The 13405-nt window shown below is 55.9% G+C and overlaps 1 protein-coding gene across 1 annotated transcript in view; it reads left to right on the forward strand.

The window, feature by feature from the left end:
- Positions 1-215: 215 nt before the first annotated feature.
- The window catches only part of fxyd1 (FXYD domain containing ion transport regulator 1 (phospholemman)), a 34017-nt gene continuing 20827 nt past the window's right edge, over positions 216-13405 (forward strand). Inside the window, exons 1-2 of the mRNA XM_038813366.1 lie at positions 216-388; positions 1819-1864. Of these exons, the coding sequence (XP_038669294.1) occupies positions 1825-1864 (40 nt within the window). The 5' untranslated portion in view covers positions 216-388; positions 1819-1824. The remainder of the gene's footprint in view (positions 389-1818; positions 1865-13405) is intronic.

The raw sequence follows: 13405 nt of genomic DNA on the forward strand, positions 1-13405 counted from the left end.
AATGGGGAATCCTGGCCCTGGTGTTCCAACCCTGCCCCACCCAACACAAGTGGAAACATCGCCTTCCCTTCCACCTTTCGGGATCTTAATGACCTGGAACGGGTAAGCCTCCCCCTCCTCGAGCCTTCCCTCTCTCCCGGAGAGAACTCCCCACACGGCCCCTTTCGCTCTGTACACCCCTCCACCCAGAGCCAGTCGGGAGGATGCAGTGTTGGGAAAAAATATTCCCTAGCAAAGGGTTAACTAGCCTGGGCTCGTCCCTCCGCCCCTGAGCTGTGGGTGTGGAGTGAATATTTAAGTAGGGTGACTGTTGCATTTTCACTCCTCGCTGTTCTGAGTTTAACCTTGCCCAGTTTCCTCGTCTTCGGAACAGGAATACTTGTAGCGTGTAAGTAAGAACTGGCCGCAAGCAGCATCTCTGGTGGTCTTTATTTGGGGGTGGGGGTGATGTAATATTTGTTTGCATGTGTGAGTGGGGTAGGGAAGGAATATTTGTTTGCTAGTCTGTGGGGGGGGGGGGGGGGGATATTTGTTTGCTAGTCTGTTTGTGTGGGGGGGATATTTGTTTGCTAGTCTGTTTGTGTGGGGGGGATATTTGTTTGCTAGTCTGTTTGTGTGGGGGGGATATTTGTTTGCTAGTCTGTCTGTGTGTGTGTGTGTGTGTGGGGGGATATTTGTTTGCTAGTCTGTGTGTGTGGGATATTTGTTTGGTAGTCTCTGTGTGTATGTGGGGGGGGGGTATTTGTTTGCTAGTCTGTGTGGGGGGTATTTATTTGCTAGTCTGTGTGTGTGGGGAAGTAATATTTGTTTGCTAGTCTGTGTTGGGTGGGGTGGAAGGAATATTTGTTTGTGTGTGTGGGGGGGAGACGGTGAGGGTGTGTGTGTGGGTGGGGGCAATGTCGTATGGCAGACTCTCTCCCTCTCTTGTGTCTGCATCACTTGAACAAACAGCAAAGCCAGGCCCGTCCTTTTGACACAATACAGGCATCCATTTTTTTTTATTTTTATGTGGGGGAAAATTCCTACCGACCTGTTTGATTCAAAACCTTGTGGATTTTCTCTTTCTCCCAAAAGCAGCAATGGAAATCCCACCATTCCTGCGCCCCCACCCCCACACACACACACACACCCTACCGAATCAAATGGACGTGTTAATTCTTTTCCAATCCAATCTCTGAAGCATTCCCCAGACTGGAACAGGATCGAGGTTCTCAATGGCTGGGGTGGGGATTTGTTCTTGTACATAAAGAAACTGTTAATAAACTAAAATATGCTCAACTGGGGCGGGGGGGGCGGGGGGGGGGGGGAGTATTTAAGAGACTCCTCCGTATCGACCCTCCCCACACCCCTTCCTCTCTCTCTCCCTCCCCACACCCTTTCTCCTTCCCTCCCTCCCTCTCTCCAATCCAGTTGTCCCAATATTTTTCACTCCACACTGTCAAAAGAAATTCAATTGGATGAAATAAAACACTTGTTCCTTTTTTTTTGGCAGTGTGTTCGGGCGAAAGGTTGGGTGGGGAAGAGATAAAAGTTTTCCAAACTTTCCATTGCTGATTTAAAAACTCTTTTTAAAATCGATTCTTGCTGTAAGTTTCTCTGGCAGGGGGCGGAGAGGGGGGCATGGGAACTAATTTATCTCTCTCTCCCCTCTCTCCAAAGTTAAACTTGTTTTCCTGGGTCAGTTTTGAGTGCAATAAACACTTTTTTCTCCAAAGGTTAAATATGTACACGTAGCTTTAAAGAAAAATGGACAGTAATATTTTTGTTATGGCGTGATGAAATGCATACATACATGTATATATTTTTTGGATTTATTAGGACAAGATGATTGGGGCAGCGACTGGGATGATGTTCCTCGCAGTGGGTAAGGCATAATCGCTTGTTGGGGATTTAATGGGTGTTAGATTTGGGTGTAGCACAGTGGGTAGCACTTGCTTCATAGCTCCAGGGTCCCAGGTTCGATTCCCGGCTTGGGTCACTGTCTGTGCGGAGTCTGCACGTTCTCCCCGTGTCTGTGTCGGTTTCCTCCGGGTGCTCCGGTTTCCTCCCACAAGTCCCGAAAGACGCGCTGTTAGGTGAATTGAACATTCTGAATTCTCCCTGCGTGTACCCAAACAGGTGCTGGAATGGGGCAACTAGGGACTTCTCGCAATAACTTCATTGCAGTGTTAACGTAAGCCCACTTGTGGCAATAAAGATTATTATTATTATTTCTTGTGCCTCTGGTTGCAAAGACGTTTCTTCTCTGCGAGAGTGAGGACCGGTTTCGGTATCGCAGCAGAGGCTCTTTATAATGTGAGTGAGACACACACACACGCAGGACCAGGGCTGTGGGTCTCTTGAGGTAGTGCCGCTTGACATCTTCCTGTAGCCTTTTAATGTATTGACACCCCCCTCCCCCTCCATGGTAATGCCCCAGCAAGAGATCGATCTTTCCTTGATCTTGGCCATTGTGCGGGTCTGTGTAAACAGTTTGGCTCTGCTCCCTCCCAGAGGGGGGGGGGGGGGGGGGGGGGGGTGGTTGAGGTGTTGGTGGAAGTGGGGGGAGGAGGATGCTAGAAACATTCTGTCTGCACTGACTCACAGCCTTATAATAGGGTTTTGGAAAATATCTCTCCCGATGGGAGTCGTGACTCGATGTAATCCTTCTTTGCACACGTCTTGGAGGTGGGGATGAAGTGAATCGGTTATCGCAGACGCCACCCTCCCCTCACTCCGAAAGGGGAACATACGGATTAGGAGCCATGCCATCTCGGCCACTCGAGCCCCCCCCCAACACACACCCACTATTCAGTACCGTTGCAGCTGATCTCATCTGGGGCGTCCTCTGGAGGGGTGGAAGGTGCTGGAAAATTACAGTTCTTCCCCGAGCGAGAGACCGGTTGGAAGCGGTGAACGGAACAGGGGTGGGGAAACGAGGAAATGAAACACCCGAGAGGGAGGGGATTAATCGGGAAGAGTTTGAAGCCGGGAGTGCGTCGGCAAGGTGGATAGTGGAAGGGATTAGAAGCGAATTTAGTGGTGACGGTTTTTGGCAGCGGCAACTATGTTGCCCGACTCTTGCACCGGGGAAAGATGTTTAATTGAAGCTTTCTAAATTTAGACCTCAAAACCAGCTATTAAAACCATTTGAGATGAAAAACACCAGAGTCTCCAGGCGGGAAGGGACCAAACTCCTGTTTTGTGCATTGTTAGGCTACGCGGAAAGGTAATAATTTTGGCGTTTTGCAGATGACACGAGACTTGGCAGCGCAGCAGGCGGTGGACGCAGCCACAAGGGCTATACAGGGTGGCAGACCTGGGCAAGCAGGTGGCTGGTACAGTGTACATGGACAAACACCTGGATCAGGATCAGGAGAGGGCCATTCAGGCCCTGCTTCCCCCCCCCCTCCCATTCAATAAGATTGCGGTCCATCGGATTGTAACCTTGACCCCAAACTCCTGCCGATCTTTTGCCCCGTCTATCTCTCTCTCTCTCTCTCTCTCTCTCTCTCTCTCTCTCTCTCTCTCTCTCTCTCTCTCTCTCTCTCTCTCTCTCTCTCTCTCTCTCTCTCTCTCTCACTCACTACCTCTCTCTACGTGTCTGTATATTAGTCTATCTGTCTCTCTCACATGCTCTCGCCCTCTCCCTCTACCTGTCTCTCACACGCTCTCTCCTTCTCTCTTTGTCTCCCTGTCTCTCATACAATCTTGCCCTCTCTCTCTTTCTTTCTACCCGTTTCTCTCGTTCCCTGTCTGTCTCTCTCTCACCCTCTCTTTCTGTCTATCTGTCCCTCTTATGCATGCTCCCTTTCTGTCTACATGTCTCTCTTTCGGCTCTCTCTCTGTCTATCGGTCTTTCTTGCACTCTCTCTCTCTCAGTCTACCTGTCTCTCTCACCTACTCTCGCCTTCTCTCTGATTACCTGTCTTTCTTGCGCGCTCTCACTGTCTACCTGTCTCTCTTGCACGCTCTCTCACTCTGCACCTGTCTCTTTTGTGCGCTCTCGCTCTCTGTCTACCTGACTCTCATGCACTCTCTCCCTCTCTCTCTCACTCTGTCTACCTGTCCCTCTTGCACTCTCGCCTCTCTCTCTCTGTCTACATGTTCCTGTCACGTACTCTCGCTCTTTGTCTAGCTGTCTCTCTCCCACCCTCTCTCTATCTGTTTCTCTCTCTCTCTCCCTGTCTCTCACCCGCTCTCGCCCTCTCTCTGTCTACCTGTCTCTCATGTGTTCTTGGTCTCTGTCTCTCTCACTCTTGCCCTCTCGCTCTTGTCTCACTCGCTCTCGCCCTCTCTCTGTCTACCTGTCTCTCTCTCTCATCCTCTCTTTGTCTACCTGTCTCTCTCACACCCTCTCTCTTTGTCTACCTGTCTCTCTCATGCGTTCTCTCTCTTTGTCCCTCTCATTCGCTCTCGCCCTCTCACACTGTCTATCTGTCTCTTTCAGCGCTCTTGCCCTCTCTCTCTGCCTACCTGTCTCTTGCGCACCTCTCTCTCTCTACATGCCCCCCCTCACAGCTTCTCTCTACCTGTCTCTCCCGCTCTCTGTCTATCTGTCTCTCTCATGCACTCTCGCTCTCTCTGTCTATTTATCTGTCTCACACGCTCTCGCCCTCTCCCTCTCTCTCTCCACCTGTCTCTCTCTCTCGCCCTCTCTCTGTCTGTCTCTGTCGGTTCTGAACGTCTCCATTTTGGACAAAATGTTCCCGTGAATTACCTTGGGATATTTTTGCTAGCTCCAGGGTGCTATATAAGTGCAGTGTGTTGTTGCTGCGACCCTTTGCTCCCAGCGCTGTTGTGCATAACCTTCTTGAGAATGTTAACCTTGAAAGCTGATTAAAGCTCAATGCCTCCTCTGCTGATGCTAATTGCTCCCCCTTTTATGGCTCAGCGTGACTCTATGCGATGTTCACCTGATGTTTTATAGCTCAGTCTAACTTTTAGACCGTGCTGTAATCGAGTGGAGCTGCTTTTATTTTCCTGTTCCACCAAGTGGGCCCCCACCCCCACTGGGTGGGCGCGGAGGGGGGGGCTCTCTCTCTCTCAAACCCGTGACAAAGCTGAGGGGGGGGGGGGGGTGTGCGCCCTTTGATTACCTTGAATCGCACCTCGGGAGGGGAAAGGGTGAAAATCCCCCTCCCCCAGACCCCATTGGCTTCCTGAGCGTGACCGTTCTCAATCTCATTGGGGTGCCAAAGGACACCTTCACAACAAACCACGTTTATATAGCCCCCCTCTCGGTGTGGTAAAGATTCACAGGGTGCTCCGCGGGAGAGAAAATCAGTTGGAAAGATCCCGTCCTGAGCCACAGGAGGTCAAAGGGGTCAATCTGTGAGAAATGTTTGGAATGAGGGAGCGAAAGAGAGAGAGAGAGGGGTCAGAGGGTTATGAGGGGGACAGACAGGAAAATGGGGTTAAGATCACAACCCGATCAGCCATGAGCTTACTGAGTGAGTGGGGGTGGGGATTGGTGGGGGGGGGGTTGTGGAGATGAGTCTTGAGGGCCTGGATGGTCCACCCCCTCCTCCTAATTCTCGGGATTTGATTGCAACAGTTGGCAAGTCCTTCTTTGGGATGTCCTGGGGCGACAGAAGGCGATGGGACGCGCGGGGTCAGCGGGCCCCCGGTGAAAATCCGAGGTGTCCGGTTTCTTCAGAAAAGTTGTCCGATTATCGAGATTCTGGAGCCGGCACTCCAAACCATTGTTTTCGCTTTTCCTGCTGTCAGTGCGCACTGCCCTCCCCCCTCCCGGTTTCCCAGCGGATTGGAGTGGTCACAACGGGAAGCCCCGCTGACAAGCGGCGGGGAAGATAGAACCCCGCCGCCAACGAATGGTGCGCAGCTGAGAAGCACGCAGCTGGGGGACTGGGGAATACCGGCCAACGTTTTCCCCCTGAGGGACTCTTGAGCACTCGGGGCCAACTCACCCGTTTTGTTTTTGGCCTTGTGGGTTGAGGGATGGACGGCTCTTCTTCCAAATGGTGGCCGTGATGGGTCCCAACGTCCAATCCGAAAGATGGCCCACCCATCTGACGGCACGGCGCCTCCTTGGGGCTGATCCCTGTTCGGCGCCCTGCCCCCTCACTGATTACCCCTGCACGGTGCCCCCCCCCCCCCCAGGGCTGACCCTGACCCGGCACCCCCTTTGCCTCCCCCTCACTGCCGACCCTCACCGATGGCACGGCGCCCTGACCTTGCATTTCGGGCAAGGCGGGGGGGGGGGGGGGGGGGGGGTGCAGCGCCAGACCGCTGACATCATTACCTCAGTCGGTTTGAGAGCCCGTCGCTCGGCTAATTTGTTTTGGAGTTAGGCCCTCAGAATGTGAGAGTTTGCGAGATAGTTATTCCCCATGAAGACCTGTCAATACCGTCCTGCCAACAGCACATGGAGGCACCCTCATGCGCACACACCTCCCAGCACTGCCGGAGGGCACAGTAACTAGACAGCGTGAGGAATCCGATCTCCGGGTCAGGCAACCTACACTGACAACCACCCCGGGGCTGAAATGTTAGCTTGAGGTTGTCGCCCCAGGGCTCGAGCCAGACCATTCAGGGGGGATGTCAGGAAGCACTTCCTCGCACAAATTGGGGGAGGGAATCTGGGACCTTTTCTTCCAAAGCTAGGCTGGGGGGAGAAATTTCAATTGGAAATTTCCAAACTGAGAATGATAGGTTTTTGTTGCATTAGAGCGTCCAGGTGGGGAGATGGAGTTAAGATACAGATCTGATTGAAGTGAAGGAACAGGATTGAGGGCTGAATGGGCCTCCCCCTGTTCCTGTGTAACAGGCTCGGGGGTTGGAGGGGGCCTCAATGGGCCTCCGACTGTCCCCGTGTAACAGGTTGGAGTGGGCTGACTGGGCCCCATGTTCTGAGTGTACCTTCGCCATGTTATGAAAGGGGCGTTGAGAATTCCTGCTCCCGATTACAGCTGGGTGTATCAGACGACATTGGACGATAAGGTGGGTGGGACATTCTCTCCACTTGCCAAGCTGACTTGGCACAGATCATTAACTGCAGGAAAACAGTGAGAAGCAAATCAATAAATGTCTAATGGAACCAGAGTGGCGGCTGTGGTGAATGGGTTCCTCTGCTCGACCTTGGAGCAGGAATCCGGGAAAAACCACGTGGCTCGGCGAGCTGAGCGCTTTCTCGCTCGTCCTCGAAGTAAGGCCTTGAGACTGGGCCCCCGAAATCCAGGTTGCTGCCACTTGGCACAGGGGCTGAGAGGGCGCTGGGCTGACAGAGGTACAACCCTTTGGTTTCAGTTGAGGCCCTCGTCTGCCCACTCTGGAGGGTGTGAAAGATCCCATGGCATGCTATTTGGAGGAAGAATTATTTGTGGGGGGGGGGGAGGGAGGGGGGAGAGTTCTCCCCGGTATCCTGGGGTGGATTATTAATCCCTCAATAAAAACACATTTAATAAAAGCAGGGGATCTAGGTCACGATCATGTTGCTATCTGTGGGATCTTGCTGTGCATGAAATGGCTGCTGAGCTTTCTGCATTACAACAGTGACCTCACTTCAACAAGCAGCCGTTTGTTGTCCACGAAAGGATTTGTGACACACCCTGAGGCGGGGCCGAAGAAATGGGAGTTTAACCCAGGGAGTGGGGAGAATGTGGGACTCGCTCCCACAGGGAGTGGGGAGAATGTGGGACTCGCTCCCACAGGGAGTGGGGAGAATGTGGGACTCGCTCCCACAGGGAGTGGGGAGGATGTGGTACTTGCTCCCACAGGGAGTGGGGAGGATGTGGGACTCGCTCCCACAGGGAGTGGGGAGAATGTGGGACTCGCTCCCACAGAGAGTGGGGAGAATGTGGGACTTGCTCCCACAGGGAGTGGGGAGAATGTGGGACTGATGTCCACAGGAAGTAGGGAGAATGTGGGACTCACTACCACAGGGAGTGGTGGTTATGTGGTATTTGCTCCCACTGGGAGTGGGGAGAATGAGAGCCTCGTATCCATCGGGAGTATATGAGGTGAATTGTGTCGATATATTCCGCAGAATCACAGAACAATACAGCGCGGAAGTGGCTCTTCGTCCCATTGACACATGAAATGTCCTGACCTACCTACCTAATCCCATTTGCCAGCACTTAGCCCTGAATGTTATGACCTTCTAAGTGCCCATCTGACTGAATGCTTGCATTCACTGGACGTGGCATCAAGTATAAAAACTGTCAAGTCATGCTACAGTTGTATAGAACCTTAGTAAGGCTGCACTTGAAATATTGCACACAATTCTGGTTGCCACACCAAAACGATGTAGAGGCTTTGGAGAGGGTGCAGAGGAGGTTCACCAGGATGTAGTCTGGTCTAGAGAATCTTAGCTACACAGAGAGGCTGAACAGACTCGACTGTTTTCATTAGAACGACGGGGGTTGAGGGGTGACCTGATAGAATTCTACAGAATTATGAGGGACATAGAGTGGATGGGCAGGCACTCTTTCCCAGGGTGGAGGGGCCAGTCACCAGGGGGCGTACGTTTAAGGTCCATGGGGTAAAGTTTAGAGATGCGCGAGGCAGGATTTTTGCACAGAGGGTGGTGAGTGCCTGGAACGCGTTGCCAGGGAAGGTTGTGGAAGTAGACACATTAACAGTGTTCAAAAGGCATCTTGATAAATACATGGATACGATGGGTACAGCGTTATATGGTACAAGGAAGTGCTGAGGGTTTTGCCAAGGTTGGTATCATGACCGGGGCAGGCTTGAAGGGCCTGTTCCTGTGCTGTATTGTTCTTTGGCTTGACATTGGGAACTAAGAACATTCATTGAATACTTCCTTGCCAAATTACGCCTTCCAAAGTATATCACCTCACATTTCAGGGCTAAATTCCATTTGCCCCTTTTCTGCCCAATTGACCATCCCATCTACATCTTCCTGTAACCCAAGACACTCAATCTCACTGTTAAACACCTGGCCTGTCTTTGTGTCATCTGCAAACTTCCTGATCCTACCCCACACCCCCACATAGTCATCTATGTTGTTTATATAAATGACAATTTGTAGGGGACCCAGCTCAGATCCCTGTGATATGCCACTGGACACTGGCTTCCAGTCACTAAAACAGCCGCCTGTCATCACCCTCTGTCTCCTACAGCTAAGCCAGCTTTGAATCCACCATATCAAATTACTTTATGGAGATAGATCGGGGGTAGCTGGAGAAACACATGCGGGAGAGAGGAATAGAAGAATATGGTGGTAGGGGTTTGGGGGTGGGTGGGAGAGATGAAGAGGTGGGTGGGAAGAAGCTGGTGTGTGGCAGGAACAGCAGGATGGGGCAGATGGGCCGAATGGGCTGATTCTGAGTGCAGACGTTCTTTTTACAGAAGTGCTTTCCTCTCCCTCTGTAAGGAGATTGGCAATGTTCCCAGTTCCGGATTACTTCTGGGCAGCGGGAGAGAGAGAGAGAGAGAGAGAGAGAGACTGCTGTGTAATTTTCAGACTATCCTATAAATCTCCTGGCCCAGAAGGAGACCATTTGGCCAACCGTGTGCGTGCTGTCTCTTTGAACGATCGTCCCTACTCCCTCCCCTTGCTGTACCCCCCCCCCCCCCACATTCCTACAAATTTCCCACCTTTGAATATTTATCCAATTGCCCCTTTTGAAAGTCCCCCCACTCCCCCCACCCCGGTCCTTTTTCTGATTCTTTTCAATCTGTGTCCCCTCTGGTTACCGAGCCTCCTGCCGCTGGGAAACTTTCTCCTTATCGACTCTATCCAACCCCACCCCTCATGATTTGACCATCTCTATTCAATCGCCCCCTTAACCTTTCCTGCTCTATAGAGAACGACCCCAGATTCTCCCAGACTCTTCCCATCAGCTGAAGTTTCCCTCATCCCCGGGGGAACGTTCTAGGAAACCTCCCTCCTGTGAGGGTCCTTCCTATTTATTCGCCTTTCTTTTGTTTCGCCGTCCTTATTTTTGACCGATGGCCGATTAATGGACATGTCCCTTAAAGATCAATGGCCTGTTTCTTTAATTGAATCAGAATAATCCAGAAGTTGCAGGAGAGATCACTTTGCTCGCCTGCGCTGGTTTGAACAGAAGACTACAGACTGGACAGCACCAGTGAGAGAGATGAATTTGGGACTCCGTTTGATTGATTGGAGGCGAGTGAATTGGCCCAAAAGGCCGCACTCTGCTCGGTAACAGTGATGGTTGGATTATATCAAAGTGGAATGCTTTCTCAGAGTCCCAAGGAGTTTCAGTTTTGATTCTGGCAGCACACAGGCAAGACCCTGCGAATAATCCTCCAACCGGGCAGCGGTGACAGGCACGCAAAAGTTCAGCAATGATTTCCTTGTTTTGGTATTCGATGCCCCCTATTTTGGCGGGAGGTGGGGGGCGGGGGGGAGAGCCATATCTCGCAACTCGAGTTCCTTTCTCCTGAGGTTACCCTGATCCCTTCAAGGATTTTTCAAGAGGGTTGTGAGTCTGAGGCTCCACTCCCCCCGGGAGAGTGATGGAGGCAGGGTCAGTGAATATTGGGAAATTGGGATTCTTGACTAGCAAGTGGAGGGGGGGGGGGGGGGGGGTGGGGGGTGAAAGGTTGGAGTGGGGAGGTTGTAGGTCGCCGGAAATGTTTTCAGTTGAGTTTAACTCGGATCAGCCGCCTTGTCTAGCCCCCGTGGCTGCGCCCACCGCCTGCTGCGCTGCCAAGACTCGTGTTATCTGCAAAATGTCAAAATTATTACCTTCACGTGCGGCCTAACGATGAACAAATCAGGAGTTTGATCCCTCCCCGCCTGGAGCCTCTGGTGTTTTTCATCTCAACTGTTTTTAATGGCTGGTTTTGAGTCTAAAATTAGAACGCTTCAATTAAACGAATTTGCCCGGTGCAAGACTCGGGTAACAAAGCTGCCGCTGGAATAACCGTCGTCACAAAATTCACTTCTAATCCCTTCCACTATCCTCCTTGCCGAAGCCCCCTCCGTGTCACTCACGCTCGCCGCTGGTCCCCTCCGTGTCACTCACGCTCGCCGCTGGTCCCCTCCGTGTCACACTCGCTCGCCGCTGGTCCCCTCCGTGTCACACTCGCTCGCCGCTGGTCCCCTCCGTGTCACTCACGCTCGCCGCTGGTCCCCTCCGTGTCACACACGCTCGCCGCTGGTCCCCTCCGTGTCACACTCGCTCGCCGCTGGTCCCCTCCGTGTCACACACGCTCGCCGCTGGTCCCCTCCGTGTCACACACGCTCGCCGCTGGTCCCCTCCGTGTCACACTCGCTCGCCGCTGGTCCCCTCCGTGTCACACTCACTCACCGCTGGTCCCCTCCGTGTCACACTCACTCGCCGCTGGTCCCCTCCGTGTCACACTCACTCGCCGCTGGTCCCCTCCGTGTCACACTCACGCGCCGCTGGTCCCCTCCGTGTCACACTCACGCGCCGCTGGTCCCCTCCGTGTCACACTCACTCGCCGCTGGTCCCCTCCGTGTCACACTCACGCGCCGCTGGTCCCCTCCGTGTCACACTCACTCGCCGCTGGTCCCCTCCGTGTCACACTCACTCGCCGCTGGTCCCCTCCGTGTCACACACACTCGCCGCTGGTCCCCTCCGTGTCACACTCGCTCGCCGCTGGTCCCCTCCGTGTCACACACGCTCGCCGCTGGTCCCCTCCGTGTCACACTCGCTCGCCGCTGGTCCCCTCCGTGTCACACTCGCTCGCCGCTGGTCCCCTCCGTGTCACACTCGCTCGCCGCTGGTCCCCTCCGTGTCACACTCGCTCGCCGCTGGTCCCCTCCGTGTCACACTCGCTCGCCGCTGGTCCCCTCCGTGTCACACTCACTCGCCGCTGGTCCCCTCCGTGTCACACTCACTCGCCGCTGGTCCCCCCTCTGAGCCACACTCGCTCGCCGTTGGCCCCCCCCCCCCTGAGCCATACTCGCTCGCAGCTGGTCGCCCCCCCCCCGAGCTTGCTGCGCGCTCGCACCTCCGTGTCACATTCGCTCCGCGCTGGCCCCTCCGTGTCACACTCGCTCCGCGCTGGCCCCTCCGTGTCACATTCGCTCCGCGCTGGCCCCTCCGTGTCACACTCGCTCCGCGCTGGCCCCTCCGTGTCACACTCGCTCCGCGCTGGCCCCTCCGTGTCACACTCGCTCCGCGCTGGCCCCTCCGTGTCACACTCGCTCCACGATGGTCCCTCCGTGTCACACTCGCTCCGCGCTCCGCGCTGGCCCCTCCGTGTCACACTCGCTCCGCGCTGGCCCCTCCGTGTCACACTCGCTCCGCGCTCCGCGCTGGCCCCTCCGTGTCACACTCGTTCCGCGATGGTCCCTCCGTGTCACACTCCCTCGCCGCTGGTCCCCTCCGTGTCACACTCACTCGCCGCTGGTCCCCTCCATGTCACACTCACTCGCCGCTGGTCCCCTCCGTGTCACACTCGCTCCGCGCTAGCCCCTCCGTGTCACACTCACTCGCTGCTGGTCCCCTCCGTGTCACACTCGCTCCGCGCTGGCCCCTCCGTGTCACACTCACTCGCCGCTGGTCCCCTCCGTGTCACACTCACTCGCCGCTGGTCCCCTCCGTGTCACACTCGCTCCGCGATGGCCCCTCCGTGTCACACTCGCTCCGCGCTGGCCCCTCCGTGTCACACTCGCTCCGCGCTGGTCCGCTCCGTGCGGTGTTCGCGGGGCGCTGGTCCGCTCCGTGCGGTGCTCGCGGGGCGCTGGCCCCTCCGTGCGGTGCTCGCGGGGCGCTGGTCCGCTCCGTGCGGTGCTCGCGGGGCGCTGGTCCGCTCCGTGCGGTGCTCGCGGGGCGCTGGTCCGCTCTGTGCGGTGCTCGCGGGGCGCTGGTCCGCTCCGTGCGGTGCCCCCCGCGGCGCTGGTCCGCTCCGTGCGGCGCTGGTCCGCTCCGTGCGGTGCTCGCGGGGCGCTGGTCCGCTCCGTGCGGTGCTCGCTCGGCGCTGGTCCGCTCCGTGCGGTGCTCGCGGGGCGCTGGTCCGCTCCGTGCGGTGCTCGCGGGGCGCTGGTCCGCTCCGTGCGGTGCTCGCTCCGCGCTGGTCCGCTCCGTGCGGTGCTCGCGGGGCGCTGGTCCGCTCTGTGCGGTGCCCCCCGCGGCGCTGGTCCGCTCCGTGCGGTGCTCGCGGGGCGCTGGTCCGCTCCGTGCGGTGCTCGCGGGGCGCTGGTCCGCTCCGTGCGGTGCTCGCGGGGCGCTGGTCCGCTCCGTGCGGTGCTCGCGGGGCGCTGGTCCGCTCCGTGCGGTGCTCGCGGGGCGCTGGTCCGCTCCGTGCGGTGCTCGCGGGGCGCTGGTCCGCTCCGTGCGGTGCTCGCGGGGCGCTGGTCCGCTCCGTGCGGTGCTCGCGGGGCGCTGGTCCGCTCCGTGCGGTGCTCGCGGGGCGCTGGTCCGCTCCGTGCGGTGCCCGCGGGGCGCTGGTCCGCTCCGTGCGGTGCTCGCGGGGCGCTGGTCCGCTCCGTGCGGTGCCC

This window comes from Scyliorhinus canicula, chromosome 12 (genome assembly GCF_902713615.1).
Source record: "Scyliorhinus canicula chromosome 12, sScyCan1.1, whole genome shotgun sequence".
In the NCBI taxonomy this organism is placed as follows: Eukaryota; Metazoa; Chordata; class Chondrichthyes; order Carcharhiniformes; family Scyliorhinidae; genus Scyliorhinus; species Scyliorhinus canicula.